The sequence below is a fragment of the Pseudopodoces humilis genome, chromosome 7, assembly GCF_049639895.1.
Source record: "Pseudopodoces humilis isolate 2021_Gansu_Grassland_sample_001 chromosome 7, ASM4963989v1, whole genome shotgun sequence".
Lineage (NCBI taxonomy): Eukaryota > Metazoa > Chordata > Aves > Passeriformes > Paridae > Pseudopodoces > Pseudopodoces humilis.
In genome coordinates this window covers 41,911,167-41,931,086 of record NC_142206.1, presented here as the reverse complement: position 1 = coordinate 41,931,086, position 19,920 = coordinate 41,911,167, and the positions used below count along the sequence as shown (strand labels likewise).

General features: G+C 39.8%; 1 protein-coding gene across 12 annotated transcripts in view; it reads right to left on the bottom strand.

Moving 5' to 3' along the window:
* The window catches only part of NRXN3 (neurexin 3), a 919,744-nt gene that overhangs the window by 708,029 nt on the left and 191,795 nt on the right, over window positions 1-19,920 (bottom strand). For all 12 annotated transcript variants that reach the window (XM_088057330.1, XM_088057327.1, XM_088057321.1 and 9 more), the window contains one exon: window positions 4,498-4,799. In XM_088057330.1, coding sequence (XP_087913456.1) covers window positions 4,498-4,799 — 302 coding nt within the window. The remainder of the gene's footprint in view (window positions 1-4,497; window positions 4,800-19,920) is intronic.

The window sequence follows — 19,920 nt, the reverse complement described above, 5'->3', positions numbered from 1 at the left end:
TCTATGGGGAACCATGCCATCTAGACTGTAAAGAAACAGGGGGCTGCCTACTCTTCCCACCCTGGAATTAGTCATTAACTTCAACCCTCATACAAATTATCCAGACCTGAAGCAAAGTTAAAACAGTGCAATACTTACTCTTCAAATGCTCATCAGTGTGCTTCCCTCAAACAAGAACCTTACTCTCAGAGATATACACATAGAGTACACAGTTTGCCCCTTCAGCACACATCCAATCGTGACTCCCTTCATCCACCCACCACCACACCAGCTCCTCTTCCAAGCTTCACTATCCTCAACTGTTGCAGAATATCACAACAAGGCCAGTATTTCCTGTGGCTGGAGGATACAGATGAAGATGAGTCCAAGACTCCGTGTCTTCCTTCCAAGTTTCCCAGTCTGCAGGTTTCATTACAGCACCTGAGTTTGTGACTTTCAGGAGAAGAACGTTACAATGCCTGTGCTTGGCTGTTTGCCTGTAGCTCACTTCTGTCATCCAAGATATAGGAATTGAACCTCTCCTACTGCAGGGAGAAATGTCTCAAGAAATTGTGTAGAAAGAATTGTGTCACTTGTGTCCAGGTTGAAGACAAAAGACTGGCAAGATTTAGCATCCCTCCTGCTTCACTGCATCTCTATTTCACAGGAGCTAGGAGAATTTACCAGTCAGTTTGGTTTAGTAGAACTTTTTTAACCTGTTCCAAGGCAAGTGCCAACTGCTAGAACCTACACTTTGCTCCTTGTTTGTGTTTTTAAAGGTCTTCATAGTAGATTTTGCATTGTGGCTAGCTTCAGTGTGAATAGGGAAAGGCAGCCTGTGGAGGCTCCAAGTCCCTGTTCCAGTGTGATTTAAGTTGGCAAGAATTATCCTAAATTACACAAGCAAGATCTACTCTGCCTCATGTAAGAACCATCTGCTTGCAGGCTGCATAGCTGCGCTTTGACTAGGGAAATAGGTTTTTGAAGGCATTGTGGCATTAAGCATGAAGTCCCAAGGTTATTTGCCAACGGGAATGAAATAATACTAATACTCTGTACTTGGAAATAATGAGCACAAACTCCTGAATTCTTCACCAAGGAAGTCTTACTCATAGCAAATTGTCGTGTTTGTAAATTTATTCTTAAAACAAGGGAGTTGAAGTGTGGACAGGGAGAAGAGCATGCTAGAAACAAGACAGAGTGTCAGCAGCAGACATGAAGACAGACACAGGAAGTCTGACCTTCAGTCTCCTCTGCTCCTCCTCCCACCAGACCACACTGCCCCAAACATGCTCTGAAAGCCCAGTAAAATTCAGCTATATCCTATTGCAAAGTGAAGGTTTCTCGCAAGGCAGAAAGAAGGCTTAGTTTAAACTGAAATAATAAGATAAATAAACAAGGAGATTTGCTTTGACATTAACAATCACTACTCAAGGGAATCTGTGGATTCACTTGGTTTGTCTCTAAGGAGATTAACTGCTGTGATAGTCATTTGATCTAAAAAAGAGCAGCCCTTAGTACTCTCCCAGCTTAGCTACAAAACATTTAACAATTCCAAAAAGTACTGGGCAAAAGTCCAACTATTTAAAGTTCCACTCTAATTCTAGAAACAGACAAAAAATTATGCAAATCCTTCTCCACTTTCTCTTAGCCCCCAAAAAAGCAGAGGAAGAGATTAGATGGCATCCTGAAGCTGCTGATAGTCCATTTAGCTGGAGTTGCTTAGATTTAGATATTATTCTGGGAATTTCTAAATTATTGCTTCTAAAGTTCATTTTAAAGCAAAATACATCTACCTCCAGTACAATATTTTTAACCAATTACAAGGAGGCTACTTATTTTCTTATAAGGCTTCAATATTCAGAGGCAACATATTTTGTTGGGGTTTCGTGTTTGGTTTTGGAATGGGTTTTTTTAAGGAAACAAGAGCACAGCTGTAAACAACTTTCTAGTGAGCTATACTGTACTGCAGCATTACAGGTGAATTTATGTCAGGAAAGAAATAGAATCGATAATGTTTTACATACAAAATTATTTAGGTTATACAAAATCATATTGGATGACAACTTTTAGGACTATCATGGCTGTTCTGCCTCAAGGCCTCATCAATTCAAATATCTGGGCAGCTTTAGGTTCTGGGTCAATGTCTTAAATTTGAGACAGATCAAAAGTTAAAATGCAAGTATCCAGGGAAAAGATGACTAAAAAAAAGGTCTATCCTTATTAATATGTATTGGTTGAACTGTATTCTGTCATGTTTAACTATAGAATTGGACCCCAAATCACCTCTGCTAATTAAATGCAATTTCATTTGAAGACAGGCCTTTATTTGCAAAGAGCCCACCCATCTCATTAAAACAAGCTCTCTCTTGCCCAGTCAAGTTGGACCCTTTGAGAATTCAGAATCACTTAGAAAAATTCACATAGATCAGGAGGCTTAAAAATGTATGGTGCTGCTTAGCTGGCAGGGAACCTGCTTTCTAATAATCGCCAAAGTACTGCCCTGGTCTCATCAAATACAAAAAGGCATATCAGATTTCCATTTTCTTGGTTCACATCCGTGGACCAATTAAAAAATCTAAAGCTAAAATATTAAGAAAAGAATGTGACAGCTTCCCATCCACAGTTTTGTTTGTGACTCTTCACCTTCTGCTTCTTCAAGATCCAAGCCAATCCTGCCATGAAGCAAGGATTAATTTTGTTTCTGGCATATTTCAGTGGGCACTGAAATTGATTTCAAATGAAAAATAAAAAGCATGATTAGGTAAAATGGCCAATGAATTCTACTGAGATATTCAAGGACCAGCTCTTCTGAAGCTACCTAAAAATAAAAATAACCAAAACACATCAAACAAAGCCATATATTCTGACCTTTTGAGACTGACAAACCTAGACCAGTTGGTACATCTCCCTCTACTGTATTGATGGGAAAGGTTAAAAAAACCAGGATCATTAAGACCCATCCACTGCATAAGAAATTAAATTTTCATCTGCTTATAAACTATTGGAAACAGATTGATTATTTTCCATAGGTAAGAATTCTGTAGTCTCATGAAAGTCTCATGACAGATTGTTTTTTCAGACCCAGACATCCTAAGCATGTAGAAATACAGGGTTTTGCATGGGGAATACAAATAAAAATCTTCAGCCCCAAATCCAAATATTGAAAAGAAAGACATGAACTGCTAATAACAGAAAAATTATCCACTGACCTCTTTTAGTAGACTTTTTCTGATTCCTGGCACTGATTATCCTATACTCACAGACACATTTGCTCTTAGTGTAAAATGTTACTACAAATTACAGTGTATAAATTTATATAAAGCTATTAAAAGTTGTGCTAATATTGACATTAATGAGAAAATAAACGGGTCACATTGTATTCACAAATTGATTTTCAATTTAATTTTAAAACTTAGTCTACAAGCTATTTTTTCTTCTCTACCAATCAGCAGGACATCAAATAGCTCCTATTCACCATGTAAACCTCATTTATGATGCAGTGGATGGGCCTTAGTGACTTGATATATTTACCAGCTTTCAGAACAAAGTTATTTAATTTTACCTTATTGGTTTATGTCTGAATTTATATTTCATGAGAAAGGCGTCAGAATTTTAAGGCCAGCACGCTACCAAATACATCACCTGATGTAGTTGTCTGCTAGGAATAGCAGCAGGTAGATGTGCAAAATTAAAGTGGTAAAATCAGAAAAACTGTTCCAAAGTGGAATTGTAGGGTGCTGGATTGATCTGAATTTGCTTGGGATTTTTGACCAATCCACTTTTCCAGTCCTCACAGCAAACAGAAGAGTCTCAAGGCAGAGACAAGAAATAAAGTAGAATCTCATTATAGAAAGAAGGGGAAAAAAATCAAAAAGAAGAAAAAAAGAACGGAGAATCAAGAGGACTCAGAGAGACTCCAGCCAATTAATTCCAAAGCTATAAAGTTAAAATAATTACACACATACCCACCAGCCTGCACACCTGCACACTCATATGCACACACAAAAGAAAAGGAAAAGAAAAACAAAATACTTTCAGAATTAGAATTGTGACATCATGGCAATGGTTAAACCAATTAACAAAACTGAAAGAAAAAGGAGAGAGGTGTAGAGCGTTGGCTGTTGGCAATAGGTTCTATTCCCACAGTAATTAATTGCAACAAGAATATTACTGATAAGATTGAATCATAATTAAGGAAATAATAAAATTTAAAAGGGAGAACAGAAAAAGAAAAAAGGAAAAGGGAGATGAAAGTAATGTCACAAGTTTTTATTATTAAATCAAACAGGGAAAAAATAGAAAATTAATAAAGCGGAAATGAAGATATTGCAGGAGGGATAAATTCCCATCAACTAATGTTTTTTCACCGTCCTTTAGGCATCAAGATCCAGAATAGGTGGAGAAACTCTAGCAATTGCACTGAGCTTCCCCATTTCTCTACTGCTCTCTGCTATCTGCCTGTCCCAACAAAAGAAAAGTAAATTCTCCCCAGCGCTTTCTCCCCTTCACCATTACCTGCCGCAGGTTGCGTGTCACCTTAACGTCGTGCCACGCGTTGTCATTGAACTTGCCATTGACCGGCTCCACAATGGCCTCAAAGGCCCCGGACCCCAGGTTAATGACCAAGGAGACCGCACCATCTTTCAGGGCCAGGTTGACGTAGTCAGCTGACTTGCCAGTGTGCAGAATGAGCCCGTTGCGTTGCCACGTCTTGAAGGACAGGGTGATCTCATCACTGCTGCTCTGGATGGGGTTCTGCGACAGGTCGTAGCAAAGGTATTCGGAGCCGCGGAAAGTGGCCATGTTCTCATCTCGCGCTGGAAAGGGAGGGAAACAAAAGAACTGTTCAGCAGTCTGCCAAGCAGAGGTTTAAGGTTGTCATGAAATTTAAGCATCCCACGGCACTGCCAGCTGTAGAGCTAAATATCGAGCTAATAACTGTAGAGCTCCTTTTATAACACGGCTACCAAGAGAATAACTGCAGGGTGGCCGGTAGCGATGAATTTCAGTGCGGTGTTTCTAGTTTCCCTGCAGCACTGTCTCCATAGGGACCATCCAAAAGTGTGCAGTGGAGTCTAGGAAAAGCACATTTAAGGACTGTTATAGGACATTTCACACCCTTTTTAGGAGAAGGATGGAAAGCTCTACTATTCACAACACAACCACTACATATATGTCGATTAAAAAACCCAGCATTTCACAAAGATCGGTATTTAGATTCAGCACTACTACCATCTGAACTTATCTAAACCTGACAGGAAATTTAAGAGAGACACCAGAATATAATCCTAACAGAGCTGCCCCTTTCTTTCAGCTGAATGAGAGACCAAGCAAACAAGAGAGCCACATGAGGTGTCCTACAGATTCCTTCTCTGAGAGCATGAGGGAAGTCCACATAAAACGTTTTGTCCACAGATATAATTAATGCTGCTGGTAAACACATCTGAGGACTTTGCTGACAACTTTGTCTCATCACCTTACCCAGGAAATCTGTACTAGATAAGCACATCTTTTTCAAACTGCAAAAATAAACATGGGGGAGTTATTCACAGCACATGACATTTAATATTTCCTCACGAAGAAATCTCTTATGTACAACAACGAAAGCCACTGCACTTATTTCTCAGCAACTGGAAGCAGCATTTGAATAGCATGAAAATCCTTTGTGAGAGCTAGAGGTCTACTCCCCAGTACCTGGGTTTCCAGTCACTCAAAGCCGGTTCTGCTGCAGTATTGCACTTGTGCGACTTGAGTCAGTTGCATACCCCGATTTTATCCAGTGGAAGAAATACAGGAGAGTGATAGGAAAGCTTGGAAGAGGGCTGGCTGGTGCCAGCTGGGAGGAAAAGGTACTTGCAATGGAGCCTGTATAGATCCCAGCTCCCACTCCATATTGCAGCACCTTCCTGACTCCCAGCTGTGAAAGGAAGGCTGAGCAGCAGATAGTACAAGCAGTCAAGCTATCATTGCTTACAAATCACTGCATAAGGCAAATGCTGGTGCTATTTCTATTAGCATTAATAGTACTTTTCTACTTCATTTTGTCCCATTTAATAATCCTAATAAAGATTAGCCAGAATTTATTCATACAAGACTGAAGGGAAAATACTTGTTGTCATAGCCATTCTTGGAAAATAACTACATGGTAAAATCTGTGTTCTCACAGCATAAAATAATGGTGACAAAACAGCACAGTATTGCAACCTGTACATATAACATTCTCAAGTGAAAGGTCTGCTTTAAGCAGAGACTCTTGCAGAAGCAATGTGTGGTATTTGGACTTCAGTAAGTGAGCCATGTGCCCAGATACTCCTGCAAGCAAACAGCCACCCAAATTACTCCGTGCAGCAGCACACGTTGGGAGACAACTGGCTCAAAAGCAGCTTTTCAGAAGCAGACCTGTAGTCCAAATTGGCAAGCTGAGCACAAGTCAGCAGTACCTGCCCTTTCCGCAAAGGCCAGCTGCATCCTTGGCTGTATTAGCGAGAACACAGTCAGCAGGCCAAGGGAAGTGATTCTTCCCCTAATGGACACTTGCGAGATCACATCTGGAGCGCTCTGTCCAGCACTGAGCTCCCTCATATAAAAATTACTTCAAAATGCTTTAGTTGGTCCAACAAAGAGCTACCACCATACTCCGGGTATTGGGGTAGTTGATGTGTGTGGAGAGGCTGAGGGAACTGGGTTCATTCTGCCTCATGGAGAGACAACTCAAGGGAAATCTTACTGATCTTTTTAATCACTTAATGGAAGAACATAGAAAAGACAGGGTCAAATTTGTCTCAGTTGTGCAGAAGGATGAAAGACAACAGAAGCAGCTTAATACAAAAAATTCTCGTTCCATAAAAAAAAAATGTTTTATCTTGACAAATGGTCAAATTAGTAGGAAGGGCCCAGAGAGACTGAAATCTCCACTGTTAGGAATACTAAAAACTTAATTAGGCAGAGTCCTGAGCTACCTGAACTAACTGGACCTTACCTGAGCTAATGGATGGATTACACAGCCTCAGGAGGTCCCTTCCAAATTATTTGGTTCTTTGATCTTTTTCTGAATACATTTAACTACCACCACCAAGTTTATGCCTGTATCAGTGCTAAATCAGCCTAAGCACAGAGGGCTGCTATTGACTGCAGTTCTGAAGTCAGAGCCAAGAACTTAACAGCCCTCTCCCAACATTGACAATTCCCCTGCCTAGTCACTCCTGATCCATCAGAAGAGAATGTCTTACAAGCAAGTTAGACACATGCTCAATGTTCCTGTGGGTAATTCCCATCAAATAGCCAGTGTCTGAGGGCAGGAGTCAAACACAATCATTGTGAGTGAACTTTTTCCCTACAGCTGAAGATGCGCAAAGCACTGAACACACACATTTGTGCTGGGGGACAGGGTTAGTTGATTGTTCACTCAGTACAGGACATATTAATAGGGCTCATTTACACTTTCTTGACCACTTAGACGAAATCTCATTGCTCTACTCAGTAAAAAGGAGAAGGCAAAGAGCAGATTAGAGATCTAAACAGTAATTTAAGACAATCACTGAAGACTTATCAAAATAGAGCAGAGCAAATTCAAAGAGATATTACTCCTGCTTGTACCACTGGTTCTAATATAGGGTGCATTCAACTATGTCATCTGCCTGTTTCCTCAGTCATCTGCTGCTGACCCTTGTCACAGATGGGATTCTGTACTTTATCCACCTTTGTATCCTTCCTGTTCTTGGGAAAATGTCAGCTATTTCTGTTTCATGTGTTGTCATGGGGCTTTTCTTCCTCCTGTGGCTGCTCTGGACAGACATTCAAATTTGCAGATCACCATGCACTAAAATATCTCTGGGGTTCACTGTGAAATCAAAGTTCATTCCTGGCCATGCCGTGTCTCACAAGCACAACTCCCAAGGTCAACACACTTTCTAAGACTGTATTTTCCAAATTGCTGACTCCTCAACAGTTTATCAGTTGGCCATGTGGTTTAGCAGTCTCATGAAAGGCTTCAGCAGCTTCAGCTAATATTTGCACTACACAGCTTGACTATGTATCCCCCAAGTTACAGCACAGTAGCTTCTGTCAGGCCACACAAAGGCTTCTCACCAAGCATGGTCTTTCCATACTGTCCTACCTGTTAGGATGCTCTTACACCATAGCTGTGATCAAAAAGCACCTGAAAATTACCAGAGAGTACGGAGGGGGAAAAGAGGTATAGGTTCTTTTCACCATGAATGAGGAGAAAAAGCCCTGAGTAGGCTGCAGGTTTCCCAGTATTTCCTTATCCTTTCAGACACGGTCTGGAACACCACGGAGCAGTGAACCACTTGTTATTTGTTAGCTCATGACCTTTGTGCTGTACAGTTTTGAAGGTTCCACCAACTGCACTGTGATATTTACATCTTCTGTGTCCCTTAAATAGTGATAGTGTACCCATCAGCTTCTGCACAGCAACACACAACCTAACCTTAAGATCCAACTCAAAGTCAACAGGGATCCTTGGTTTATGTTACATGAAACAATAGAGCAAACCCTGATTTTTCTGGTATGTGAATCCCCATATATAGTCAGTGATATTTAATTGAATTGATGATCTAGTTATTCAAGGATGGCAATGCAACTGCATAAAATAACATTTACTTAAAACATATTTGGGATATGTTTGAATTTTTGCATGATTTGCAAGATTTAATGTTTAACTTAGTTAATACTTATTAATTTTTCCTTATTAATATTTAGTTACTAATTAATTTAGTTAGAAATTAATAATAATTATTAATATTTAGTTAATACTAAATAGATATACAAAAATCAGAACTTGTCAGCACATATAAGTAATCAAATCTTCCATTCCTCTTGTTAGTATTAATCTAAATTCATTATTTACTTCCTAATTCATTCATATAACTAAATCCTCTGCAGTAGCTAGGATTTTCAAAGATCCAAGATTTGTACAAAAATCCACCCTTGGAATTAAACTTTCACATATTCAAGATGCAAAAATATCACCTGGATAGAAGCAAAACTCAGAATCTTCAAACTAGCGCAGATATTTTCCTTGAATGAATGGAGTCACCCATCACTTTAATGGGAAAATGTCACCCTTTTCTGAACAATCCCTAGAAGACACACCCAGCACATCAAGCAGTTACCATCACCACCACACTGCAAAGCCAGTTTTGCAAGTCTCAGACATATCTGTTTAAAACCCAGACCAGCCATCAGCACATATCAGAGGCTGAGTGCAGGAGCAGAAACAAAAGCACAGCAAACGAGTAGTTAAGCCAAGCTCCTGGCTCTTCTCATCCCTGAAGAAACCCCAGAGCTTGCTGAGTCTCAGGTCCCCTGGAGAGGTAACAACACTAAGATCTTCCCATACAATATACAGCTATACTGCCTCTTCAGGAAAGCCAGATGGCAATTTTAACTTCAGTTTTTATGTGCAATGTTGCTGATCCTGTCAGAAAACTTGGCATTTTGATCTATATATGAGGAAACCATTGCACAGACATTTTAAAGTGTTTACTCAGAGCCACTGAGAAAATCAGTAACAGAGAAAGAATTTGAGTTCAGGAGCTCCTGTCTCTCCATGCTGGGCTCTTCCAGAGGTTCTCATACATTTGTGGAGGGAAACCAACCTCCTGTTTTTCTCTAGTCTGTCCAGCATGTCATCCCAGCTAAGGTGTGGAGAAAGCAGGCTCCAAAGTTTTGGATAATGCTTGAAAATAAATACTTCATGACTGCAAAGCTGAAAACAACAAACCATAGAATCATTCATTTTGTTCAGGGGCATGAAGCTTAATACTCAACAAAAGCAGCATCTCATGGAATTTTGGCCCCGGACACAATTAAGAAATATTTAGAAAAATATAAAATGGGCAGTGACTTTCTTGAAGTCTCCTGGAAAAAACCTCGAGTAACTCTACTAAAACCAAGGGTCAGCTGCTCACTGCTCTCACCTTGACTGCATTACAGGTGCTCTGTGAGGCAGTCCCTGTCTTAACGGTTTGGTTTACAGTCAACATTACATGACTGAATGTTCAAATTAATGAAAGACCTCAGAAGTAGTCAAAGCACCTCGCCCAGATTGATGTCATTAAAACAAACCTCCAGGCTTAGTACTTTAGTAAAAAATCAGGGTTTTATTTTAAAGAGATGGTGACAGAATCCAGTAGTAGCTAAAAGCAGATTACTGCAGCCTCCATTTATCCTTTTGCTGCATTCCTCCTTTACAGCCTCTGAACAGGAAAAATAATACATCCAAATAATTGATTTTTTTCTAGTTTAACCATTCTTGACACCACCTGATCGGATCAGTAACACCACTCATCAGACTCTCTCATAAGGTCCCACGCTTTCTCCCTCGCAAGCACACTTTTGTGGTCTCAGTACTCAAAAACAAACACTGGTTTTAAAAGTCTTACAGATACTATTTATTTAAATACATTAGAAATAGTGTACAATAGATTCTTCAGTGTATGAAGCACCTTTGAAGCACCACCAGCACTGATACTGATATGTGGAAGCCATGAGAGCCATATCATAGCCTGCATTTATATTCCACAAACTGTAAAGTAAGAACATGTAAGTCATATTAATGTCATAATGAGATGACTGAACTTATTGATTAAATCTTAGAAAAAGAATATGACTTCTAACATAAATGAAATTATAGGAATAATGTTTCAGAACAAGAAGAATTTTTGCTGCTGGAAAAAAAATTGTCCATAAAATCATTGAATGATGTTATAATGGCGAAAATTAAGTGCTGAGCTGGAGTCCTACAGTAAAAAGAGTAGTCTCTTAAATGCTTACTAACTTTAAACCATTCTGGGAAATGTTACATTTTTCAGAAATAGCATCATTTACTGTTTCATCAGGCCCTTCATGCTCACTACGTCTACATAACTTGTAACTTGGAAGCAGAGAGGAATCAGTATAACATCAGAAACAGAATCAATGCAAGACAACAATTCTCATCATGTTCAAGAGATGCCAAGAGTCCACAGCAAAGGTGAGATGCACTCAACAGCCCGTGCTCTCTCAATGTCAATCTCAAATTTTGCACATAGTGTAGCAGCTCTAATCTTATGCAAAGAGCTCTTTCACCTCACCAGTAGGAGCAAAGGAAGCATTAATGTTCTACCAGAGAACATCAAGTGCCTAGCATGAATCATGCCCTCTACTCTCTTATCTGCTACTTTACCTATTACCCTTCAAGTCTAAAGCAGAATGCTTGTTGAAAGGACCTCAAATTTAAGCTCAGAAGAGATCAAGAAGACTTGCCAATACAATGAATGTTCAGGGGTTTTTGTCAAACCTGACTAATCTATTATTTCCCTGTGCAGCTAAGCTCTTAATGAAAACAAGAGGAAGAACTGCTTTATCTGAAGGTACTGCATGAGAGCTCTGGAACTGCATGTTCCACCTCTGCTTTTGTCTGCCTGTGTCCTTGGATGATGTTCTTTGGGCTGGCTCCAACAGAGAGGAGGCTCTGACCTGTGGGACTGCAAACAATGCCAAAGAGGTCCAGAACCAGCCCTGCAGAGTGACTTATTTCACCTAAATTTCGACCACTGCACAGCAAAGACTGACTGCAAAGGGAAGGAGGAGGGATGAGAGTGCATGATCTTTAGCCCAAAGAAAGGAGAAATTTTCCCTAGGCTCCTGATCCTCAAAATAGTTGGCATATACTAAATGTATAAAGCAGTTTCCATATATCACTGTCACATACCAGTGGCAGAGCTAGTAGCCAGTTAGAAGCACAACTGCCCTATATTTCTCAAGTATGAGTATGCACCTATTAAATATGCTATTAGAGATCCTATCATCTAAATGAATAAATATTCACCCAAATGAAAAGCTATTTTTCTTGTCAATGCTGGGAATCTCCTTTCCACTCAACAGGACATTGGAGTTGTTTGACAATATATCTTCTGAGAGGAAAGAACGTAAATCAGTTATACCACAAAATCTTCTAGTTAGTCCACATATTGAGCATAGACAGATTTTTTTAAAACTAGTTTTGCCAATTCTATGCTCCGTAGGTTCTCTACTCACTCTCTAAACCACATATTGTCTTTTTCTGAAGAGAAGCAGAAAACAGAAGTGTCTGAACTTCTCCAATACTGCACACAAAATAGCTGAAAAACACAGTCATAAAAACCTTTTTGCTAAAATGTTTTGATGACAAAAGTATTAATACTACAATAATGAAAATGAATAAATGACATGCCCATGAAAGATTATGGCATATGTCTGGTAACATCATGTTTTTAAATTGCTCATTAAAATTGATCTAAATGACAAAGTAGAGGCATGGAAGTCAGAGCCCCAGCTTTTTATCCGCAACTCTGTCACTGATTCACTGTGCACCCTGAGGCACTTCATTAACCTCCGCTGTACTATAAAGATAGCAAAAATATAGGTTAAGTCCTTGAGACCTATGGGAAAAGAACACTCTATGAGTTTAATAAAACTCTGAAAACCAAGAAAGGTTGCACATCTGTAAGGAGAAGCCCTGTGTCGATCCAGCATATATGCAGTGTACAAAACGTCCTTAGCATCCTCTTCACCTATTTTCCATTGTTTGCTAAATACAAACAACTGTACTGGTATCAGTGTATCATGTTGCATTCTATGTCAAAGAAATTATAAACTCCAGGTATTGGTTCGACCATGGCACTATGTACTTAGAGCTGTGCTTGTTCTTTATGTTCTCCTCAGCTGACCATAGGGACTAAAAAAACCATTCTGTGACAATATCTTCCATAACCCAAAATGAAGCTTAAAAATTTTGGATTACACATCCTTAAAAATACATTTCTTAAAAAAACCTGGAGCTCCATTTTAAAATGAAAGCATGAAACATGTTTATTTTGAAATGAATGATGCCGAATAAATCAATTTTTAAAATAATTTGCCTGAAAGAATTTGATATAGTCATATCAATTCACAATTTGTTTTGGTTGAACAAAGTATACTTTTGCTTTTCATTTCTCTGAACAATTTTGATACTCTCAATCCTATTTCCAGAAGGTAGAGAAAAAGAAAAATATTGCTACAAATTTTTTCAAGAGATATGATGATGGTTTGCTGAGCATAAGACCTCCACTAAATTCCTCAATGCTAAGCATGGGTGAGGGCAATTCCCACTGCTGCTGTATTTACTTTTTCTTATGTTTTCATCTGACTCAGCAATTCTTTTATAGTTTTCTTATTTTCCTGCTGCATCACTCTAAAACATAAGGATGCCAGTCACTGAACACATCACCCAGTAGGAACGTTTCCTCACAGACTGAATGTTCAGCAAAGTGCAAACTGATGAGAGACAACATCACATTACCATGACCATAAAGTTCCAGGTTGAACATACTCACCAGCCCTGCTCCCACAGAGGTGTTCCTACTGCTGGGTTGCTACCTGGCCCATCTACCCCTCTGTGTAGAGCACACATGACAGTACAGGTAAGAGTGTGTGTAAGAATACAGCTGAGCTCTGAATTCAAAGCATTTAGACCTGTTTATTACTGACTACAGATTCAAGAGCACTAACATTCAGCTATTAAAACAGGATGCACTTGGAATTTTTGCTCCTTACCACACTGAAGGCAAGATCTCTCCAAAATTTTCTGACCTTAGTAAAAAAGTCATATCATTAGAGAGAAGAGCATTAGGTATCTATCTCAGTCTTCCCTACATGCGTGGTATGATTAGTCCTGCTTGGGAGAAAAAACATGAAGGCTGTCAGAGGGACTGTTCCGAGACTGATCCAGGAATGAAAAAAAATGATTTACACCAACACTGAGAAGAAGTTGAAAGGGCATTGAGAACAAAAGTACATGTAAGGAGCCCAACAGGAGGCAAAGTTACTGCTTCTGTTGAACAGCACTATTTTAGAGAACTGCTGGAAGCTCACAAAGAAGGGGGCAGAAGGGAGAGAGGCAGCTCTGCCAGAGGTGAGCGTGTGCTGCCCGTGGATCTGTGCTGGCAGCAGCCTTCCAGCAAGCGTCGCGCTTGCTGCTGAGCAGGGAGCCCCTTGGGCATCCTTCCAGAGGGAAGTGGGAGTAGAGAAATAGTTACTGCTAATCACTGTAATAACACAATAATGATCCACAAAATTATCCTTTTCAATACCAGCGAGCGGTATTGAAAGCCTTGCCCATGGGAAAGGGGAGATGCGAAGGAAGGTGAAAAGCAGAAGTGCAGTGGAAGAGAGACAAGAGCGGGGCAGAACAGCACCAGTGGTATCACAGAGACTGCAGTAATGTCAGCATCCCACAGCTTCTGTCTTACTGGAGAGTGGGTACAAGTGGAACCCCGGTACTGCCAAGATATTAAAATACACTCCTGCCAAATACTCCTGCTGCCCTCCATTTGTGCTCGTTGTGAGACATCATTAGGACCATTTATGGGAGTAGCAGTATCCAAACCCAATTTGAGGCAGAACAATTCTTCTCAAACAAAGCCACAGGCAAGAGACTGTTACAAGCTGGCAGAGCAGCACTGACCAGTAATTATTTAGGGTCAAAAATGTGTGCATTTGTATGCGATGAGAAACATGCTAGGCTTCTGCTGTGTGTGTACAGCAGCAAATTCCATGCATGTTTACCAGGGACACATATATGCAATATAGGCAGGACAGTTGCCAACACAGCATATTTCTGTGGAAAGGCAGACAAAGTACAGCTGAAGAAACACAATAGATGGACATGAAGAGGTGTGCCCTTTGTTACAGCATGAAAGGAAGCGACCTGAGCGTGAAGAGATTTACAAGGGCAAGAAACATGCAAAATCAGGTTGAAGTGGATGCACTTGCATACATGCAAAATGTGGGATAATAATCCTTATACAACTTAGAGCACACATCTGAGGGCAGGAATGAAATGCATTTCCCCATGTAGCTTCAGAGCCCATGCACATGAGGGCTTACACACGCACACACACACGTATGTACACAGCAAACACAAATGTGTGTCTTGCCCAGGTGTAAATACTGCAGTGAATACACACAGTCTCAGGGCATAAGCATAGATGTCCATGGTGCACGAGGATGCAACTGTGGTGGAAGCGTATGGAACTGGCACTGTGCATGGGGGTGAGAGGGAGGGTGTGCCAGTGCTTCTGGCGCATGCTCCAACTTCATCCTGGGCTTTTTTCCTTCCTGATTTAGGTTGTTGGGTTTTTTTTTTCTGCAGCAGAGTCCATGTCTACAGGGAAGGTGCTTAATGAGTCAAATCCAATCTCTCGAATGCCTTATCAGTTGTGGACAGGCCTGTTTCTGACAGCTGACCTTTCTCACTGCACGCTGCTGAAAAACCCATACACCACAAACAATTAACACAATGCTGAAAACAAAGCTAAAGGAAGGGAAGGCTCTAGATCACTATAGACAGCCCTACATCAGAAGGAAGAGAGTGATGCACATAAAAATGACAGAAAACATCTACATAAGGGTTTCCTTCTACCTTATTTTGCCACGCACACACTTTATTACCGTCTTGACCGCTTGGCTGTAGCAAAGTTATGTGCAAAAAAAAGGGTCATGTAAAACAAGAATGACAAGTGTAGAGAACAGGGAACACTTTTGTGATGAATATGACATTAAACCCATGCACAAATAAATATATGTCTGAATAAGTACATCCAAAACTGATACAAAGAGCAAAGTTCCTACCTAGAAAACAAAAGCATACAGAGCTGAGGAGGTGAAAACAAGTATCAGCCTGCCCTCCAATACATCTACTGTTATGGGACTAGTTCCTAAGAAAACATACATTAATACATTTACTAAAAAACCTAAACTGAATATTGCCTGAATTAGGAACATCATAAATAACAAAATTGTCAAACAGTCCCTTCAATAATGACAAGGAGGCTCGTCCCATGAAGAATGTGACTCCAGTTCCAGGTAAGCAGGAGGCTACTCCTTTTGGGAGGCAAAAACATCTAAACATAAAGTGGACTGTCTAGCCAGTTTTTCAAGGGATTTGTTGCTCAAGAAAGGGTCAGAAAAAAATCTGCATGTTTTCAGCTCTGCTGCCAGCTCTATTTTAGAGTGCACTAGACTTGGGCAAACCATATACATTGCATTTTCTGAAATCTCTCACCATCAGAATTTTCTGCAATAGGTACATGCCACCAACATGCTTGAAGATCAAGACTAATGTATCTCAGATTGCAGGAACAGATCCTAGGCACACAGAATTCACATCCTAATTTGAAAAAGGAGACATCTATCTTTTGTGCAGTAGTCTCCTGTATGTGCAAAAGAGCACAGCCTACCATTATAATATTTTGGTTTTTTACTATTATTTAATACAACACCATAACCTGCAAAAGGAACATGTTCTTCCATCTTAACAACTCCTTACATGTTCAAAATAGGAGCTACATGACACTGAGGAAAGTTCACAGAAAAAAAGTTTGCTGGAAAGTTGACAGAAAAAAAACTTTGCCCGAAGCTCCACAGAAGTCATCTGGATGCAGCATCTAATTCATCTAGACATCTGTGGCAAACTAAGCATGCTTTTGAAGATTTTGCATGCAACCCAGACAAGACTGACACAGGAGTGGGTTAAAAGGTACAGAAAGTCATTTAAGGTCAGAGAGTGGGGGAAGCCCAACAGCAGTGCAAATTATGTGTCAGTTTAGCATCTCTGGCTGGTACTGATGCTCATGAAAAGAAAAAGTATTTTCTTTCTGCAAAAGCGTTCCAGTTAATCACTAGAAGTACATAAGATCTCTTCAAACTTCAACAAATAAAAAAAAAAAATTTCATTATAGTAGAGTTTTCTTGTATTCAAGCAAAAAAATTGTTATGATTGTAATTCTTTCTTAGCTATTCCAATGTGGTCTTTTCATAGATACATATTACATCCATTTATTTAAATGCAATAAAAACTGATGCTTAATATATACTGTAATTATCCTTAAATACTTATCAGCTCATCTGTTTTCATAAATTTCTGAAATTATCTATGCTATTTGGAATAATAGATAACAGCTATTCTATCAGGTCATTCAAAATTAGTAACTTCATATCATCAATGAAATGACTTTCATATCTTGATGTGACAGAACCAAAAATGAGCCCAGCTGCTTTCATTAGTTCAAGCTACTGGGTAACACAAGCTTATTAAAGCCTTGTATACATTATCAAGACCATATATCACCTAAAAAGAATAAAAAACAACAGCCAAACCAGTGCTTCTCTTCAGTACTATAAGCCAAACTCTGAACTCGCTGGCCTTGATAAAAATAAGAAGCAATTTTATGGCAATCAGTGAGGGTATACTGCTGGATGTAAGATAGCGATCATGCTGGTATCTGTGTTCGTGTTATTTTTCCTAAGCCTGTTGCTAGAAGGTCAGAACTGATGTAATTCTTACTCTTACAAGCCAAGCCCAACTGTTATAAAAATTACTTTTCAAATCTCTCTGCAGGAGATGCGGCACTGCCCTTGTGCTACAACCACCTTTGAAAATCCTGTGTTCCTCTTTCAGTTCAGAAAGGTACTGCCATTATTTTCCTGGAGATGAGCTCACCCTAGAGGGTCTTGACTTCTGTGGTTTTGGGGTTTGGGACTTGTTTTTTTTTTTTAAGTAGTAAAGACTCTCCTTCTAATCGAAACACCAGGAGTATTTGTATATTTTATAAATATTTTCTAATTCCTGTTTCACTGAAGTGTTGCCCCCCTTTTTCCCACACATTAACAACTCCATTAACCCACTGACACCATAGTCTTGTTATTTTGGAACTGAAAGCTGGTCAGAGATTTTGGGAAGCTAGAATGGCAGTTTTGGTCACGACCCATAGAGCAAACCCTTGTGTATCCCATGCTTGTAGCCAGCATGAAGGAGCCTTTCATGAAGCCCTTGCTATGTGAAAAACATCACTGTCACAAGACAATTCTGAAAGTGGACTCTGCCACTCTGTAACCTCAAGAGCCTCCAGATTAATTGTCTCTTGACAGCTCTCTGGTCAAATGTGCTCATTCCAACAAAAAATAAGTGTTGGTGAGTTTTTTTCTCTTTAACTTCTATGTCTGCCACTACTTTGTAGAATCACAGAGAAGCTGAAATCTTCATGCTGTCTCTAGCAACAGAATTTTGTCAAAACAAGTTCTACCCATACCTTCATGATCTATTATGGGGCTGCTGAAAAAGGACTGTTGGCAAAATTTAGCCTTCACATCATAATTTTAAGAGCTTTCCTGTTAAAGCATATGTCAGATCAAGGTATAACTTATTTTCTCACAACTCTGTTGCAGAACTAAAAAAATAAGAGGGATGAAATCATATAACATATTAATTAATATAGTTGATCTATCTAGATATACATATATATGCAGTTTTATCATTACACACAGCTAACTTGACACGAAAAAGAAACTTTACTAAATACTTTTTTCCCAATTTTACACAATTTTTTCTTGCATGCCACTATACATCAATCCCACAAAGGAGCTGAACAAAAGAGAACTGTATAACTTAACTAGTCTGGGAAGACAAAGGAGGAAAAGAACCCACTGCATTTAGTACATACCAACACTGAAAGCTTTTTTACAAATTACTTGACAATTTGCAACATTAAGCTTTACCATCTGCAGCCCACAGAGGATCACAATTGCTCCTGCTGTTGCCTCTACACCTTCCTGGAGCACCACTTCCCTGTTTCTTCGTCCTACTGATGAGCAGATTTTGAACTTCTGTGGTCTGCTTGGCTTGACCATACCACGATGGTCATAAAATATAGCTGGCCTTCACAATGAAGGCTAGTTAAAACAAATTCTCAAGCTGCAGAGATAGCAGCAGACAAATGTTAGTGCTGACCTCAATATTTCATAGCACCTAGTAAAACAAGATTGTTGGCCCCAAAGATTCTGTTTCTCAGTGGGGGTAAATTAAGAACTCACTTTCAAGCTCCTGCAAGAACTGCAGCAACTCCATAAAGTTCCTTTAGGTGTGGATGGTTTATATATATGTGCTAAAATTGCTTCATCTGGCAGAACTGAGTCTGTTCAGTCCCAAAAGACAGAAATGATCCTTGACAGAAACTGTAATTTCCCACCAGCTACAATTTCTGATAGTCATGCAAGCACCAGTCAGAACAGGCTGTGGTCAGCCCTGCTGATCCTTCAAGTGGTTACAGCCCTGCAGGCTTATAAACCTCCAGACTCCATCTGTACCTGCTTTTTCACCTCTATAAAACAGAGCTCTGTCCACTGGTTCTAACAATTACTCTTTCCAGAGTAGAACATACCTTTTATGTACAGCTCTGCATCAACATTCCATAATCACTGAGGACTGAAACACAGTTGGGACATGACCTTTCTTGGCAGCAAGGGGAGTTTTAAAGGGGCAAAAAACCATTACAGCTATGAGAAACTTGGTTTCTGTGCATCAAGGAGTAACCCTGACTGAGAGGTGGGGCACTTGTGTCTCTGTGCACGAGGCAAGCATGTGGAATACATCACATCAACTCCTTCACAGCAGCTGCCCACATGCATCACCTTACCCTTCAGTAAACACACTCATGCCTCACTGTGAATACACTAGCTTAGCTTGCTTTCCCTTAGAATTAAAAGAGTACATGTAGTGTTTTTTTAATAGGCAAATTCAGTCTAGCTTGCTTCTGGCTGATTTGTTATTATGGTAATAATCTAAACCAGCTATCTCACTTCCAGCACCATCCACCTGGTATTATTTTAAATTCTTTCAGCATTTAAGGTTTTTCACTGAACTCTTCTTGGACTCTTTCGAAGCTCCCTGAATAGTGCTAGAGACGAATGCACCATTTCCCGGGTTGAACTTCAAATGTCAGTGGCTCCAGCCCTCCTGGTTGCATCTACTATCAATCACCAACTCATAAACACAATCCACAACCTGTAACATCTGAGTTTATCAGTTATTTTCCCCCTGCATCTGCCTGCCTGAGGTGTTAGGCTTCCACTGGG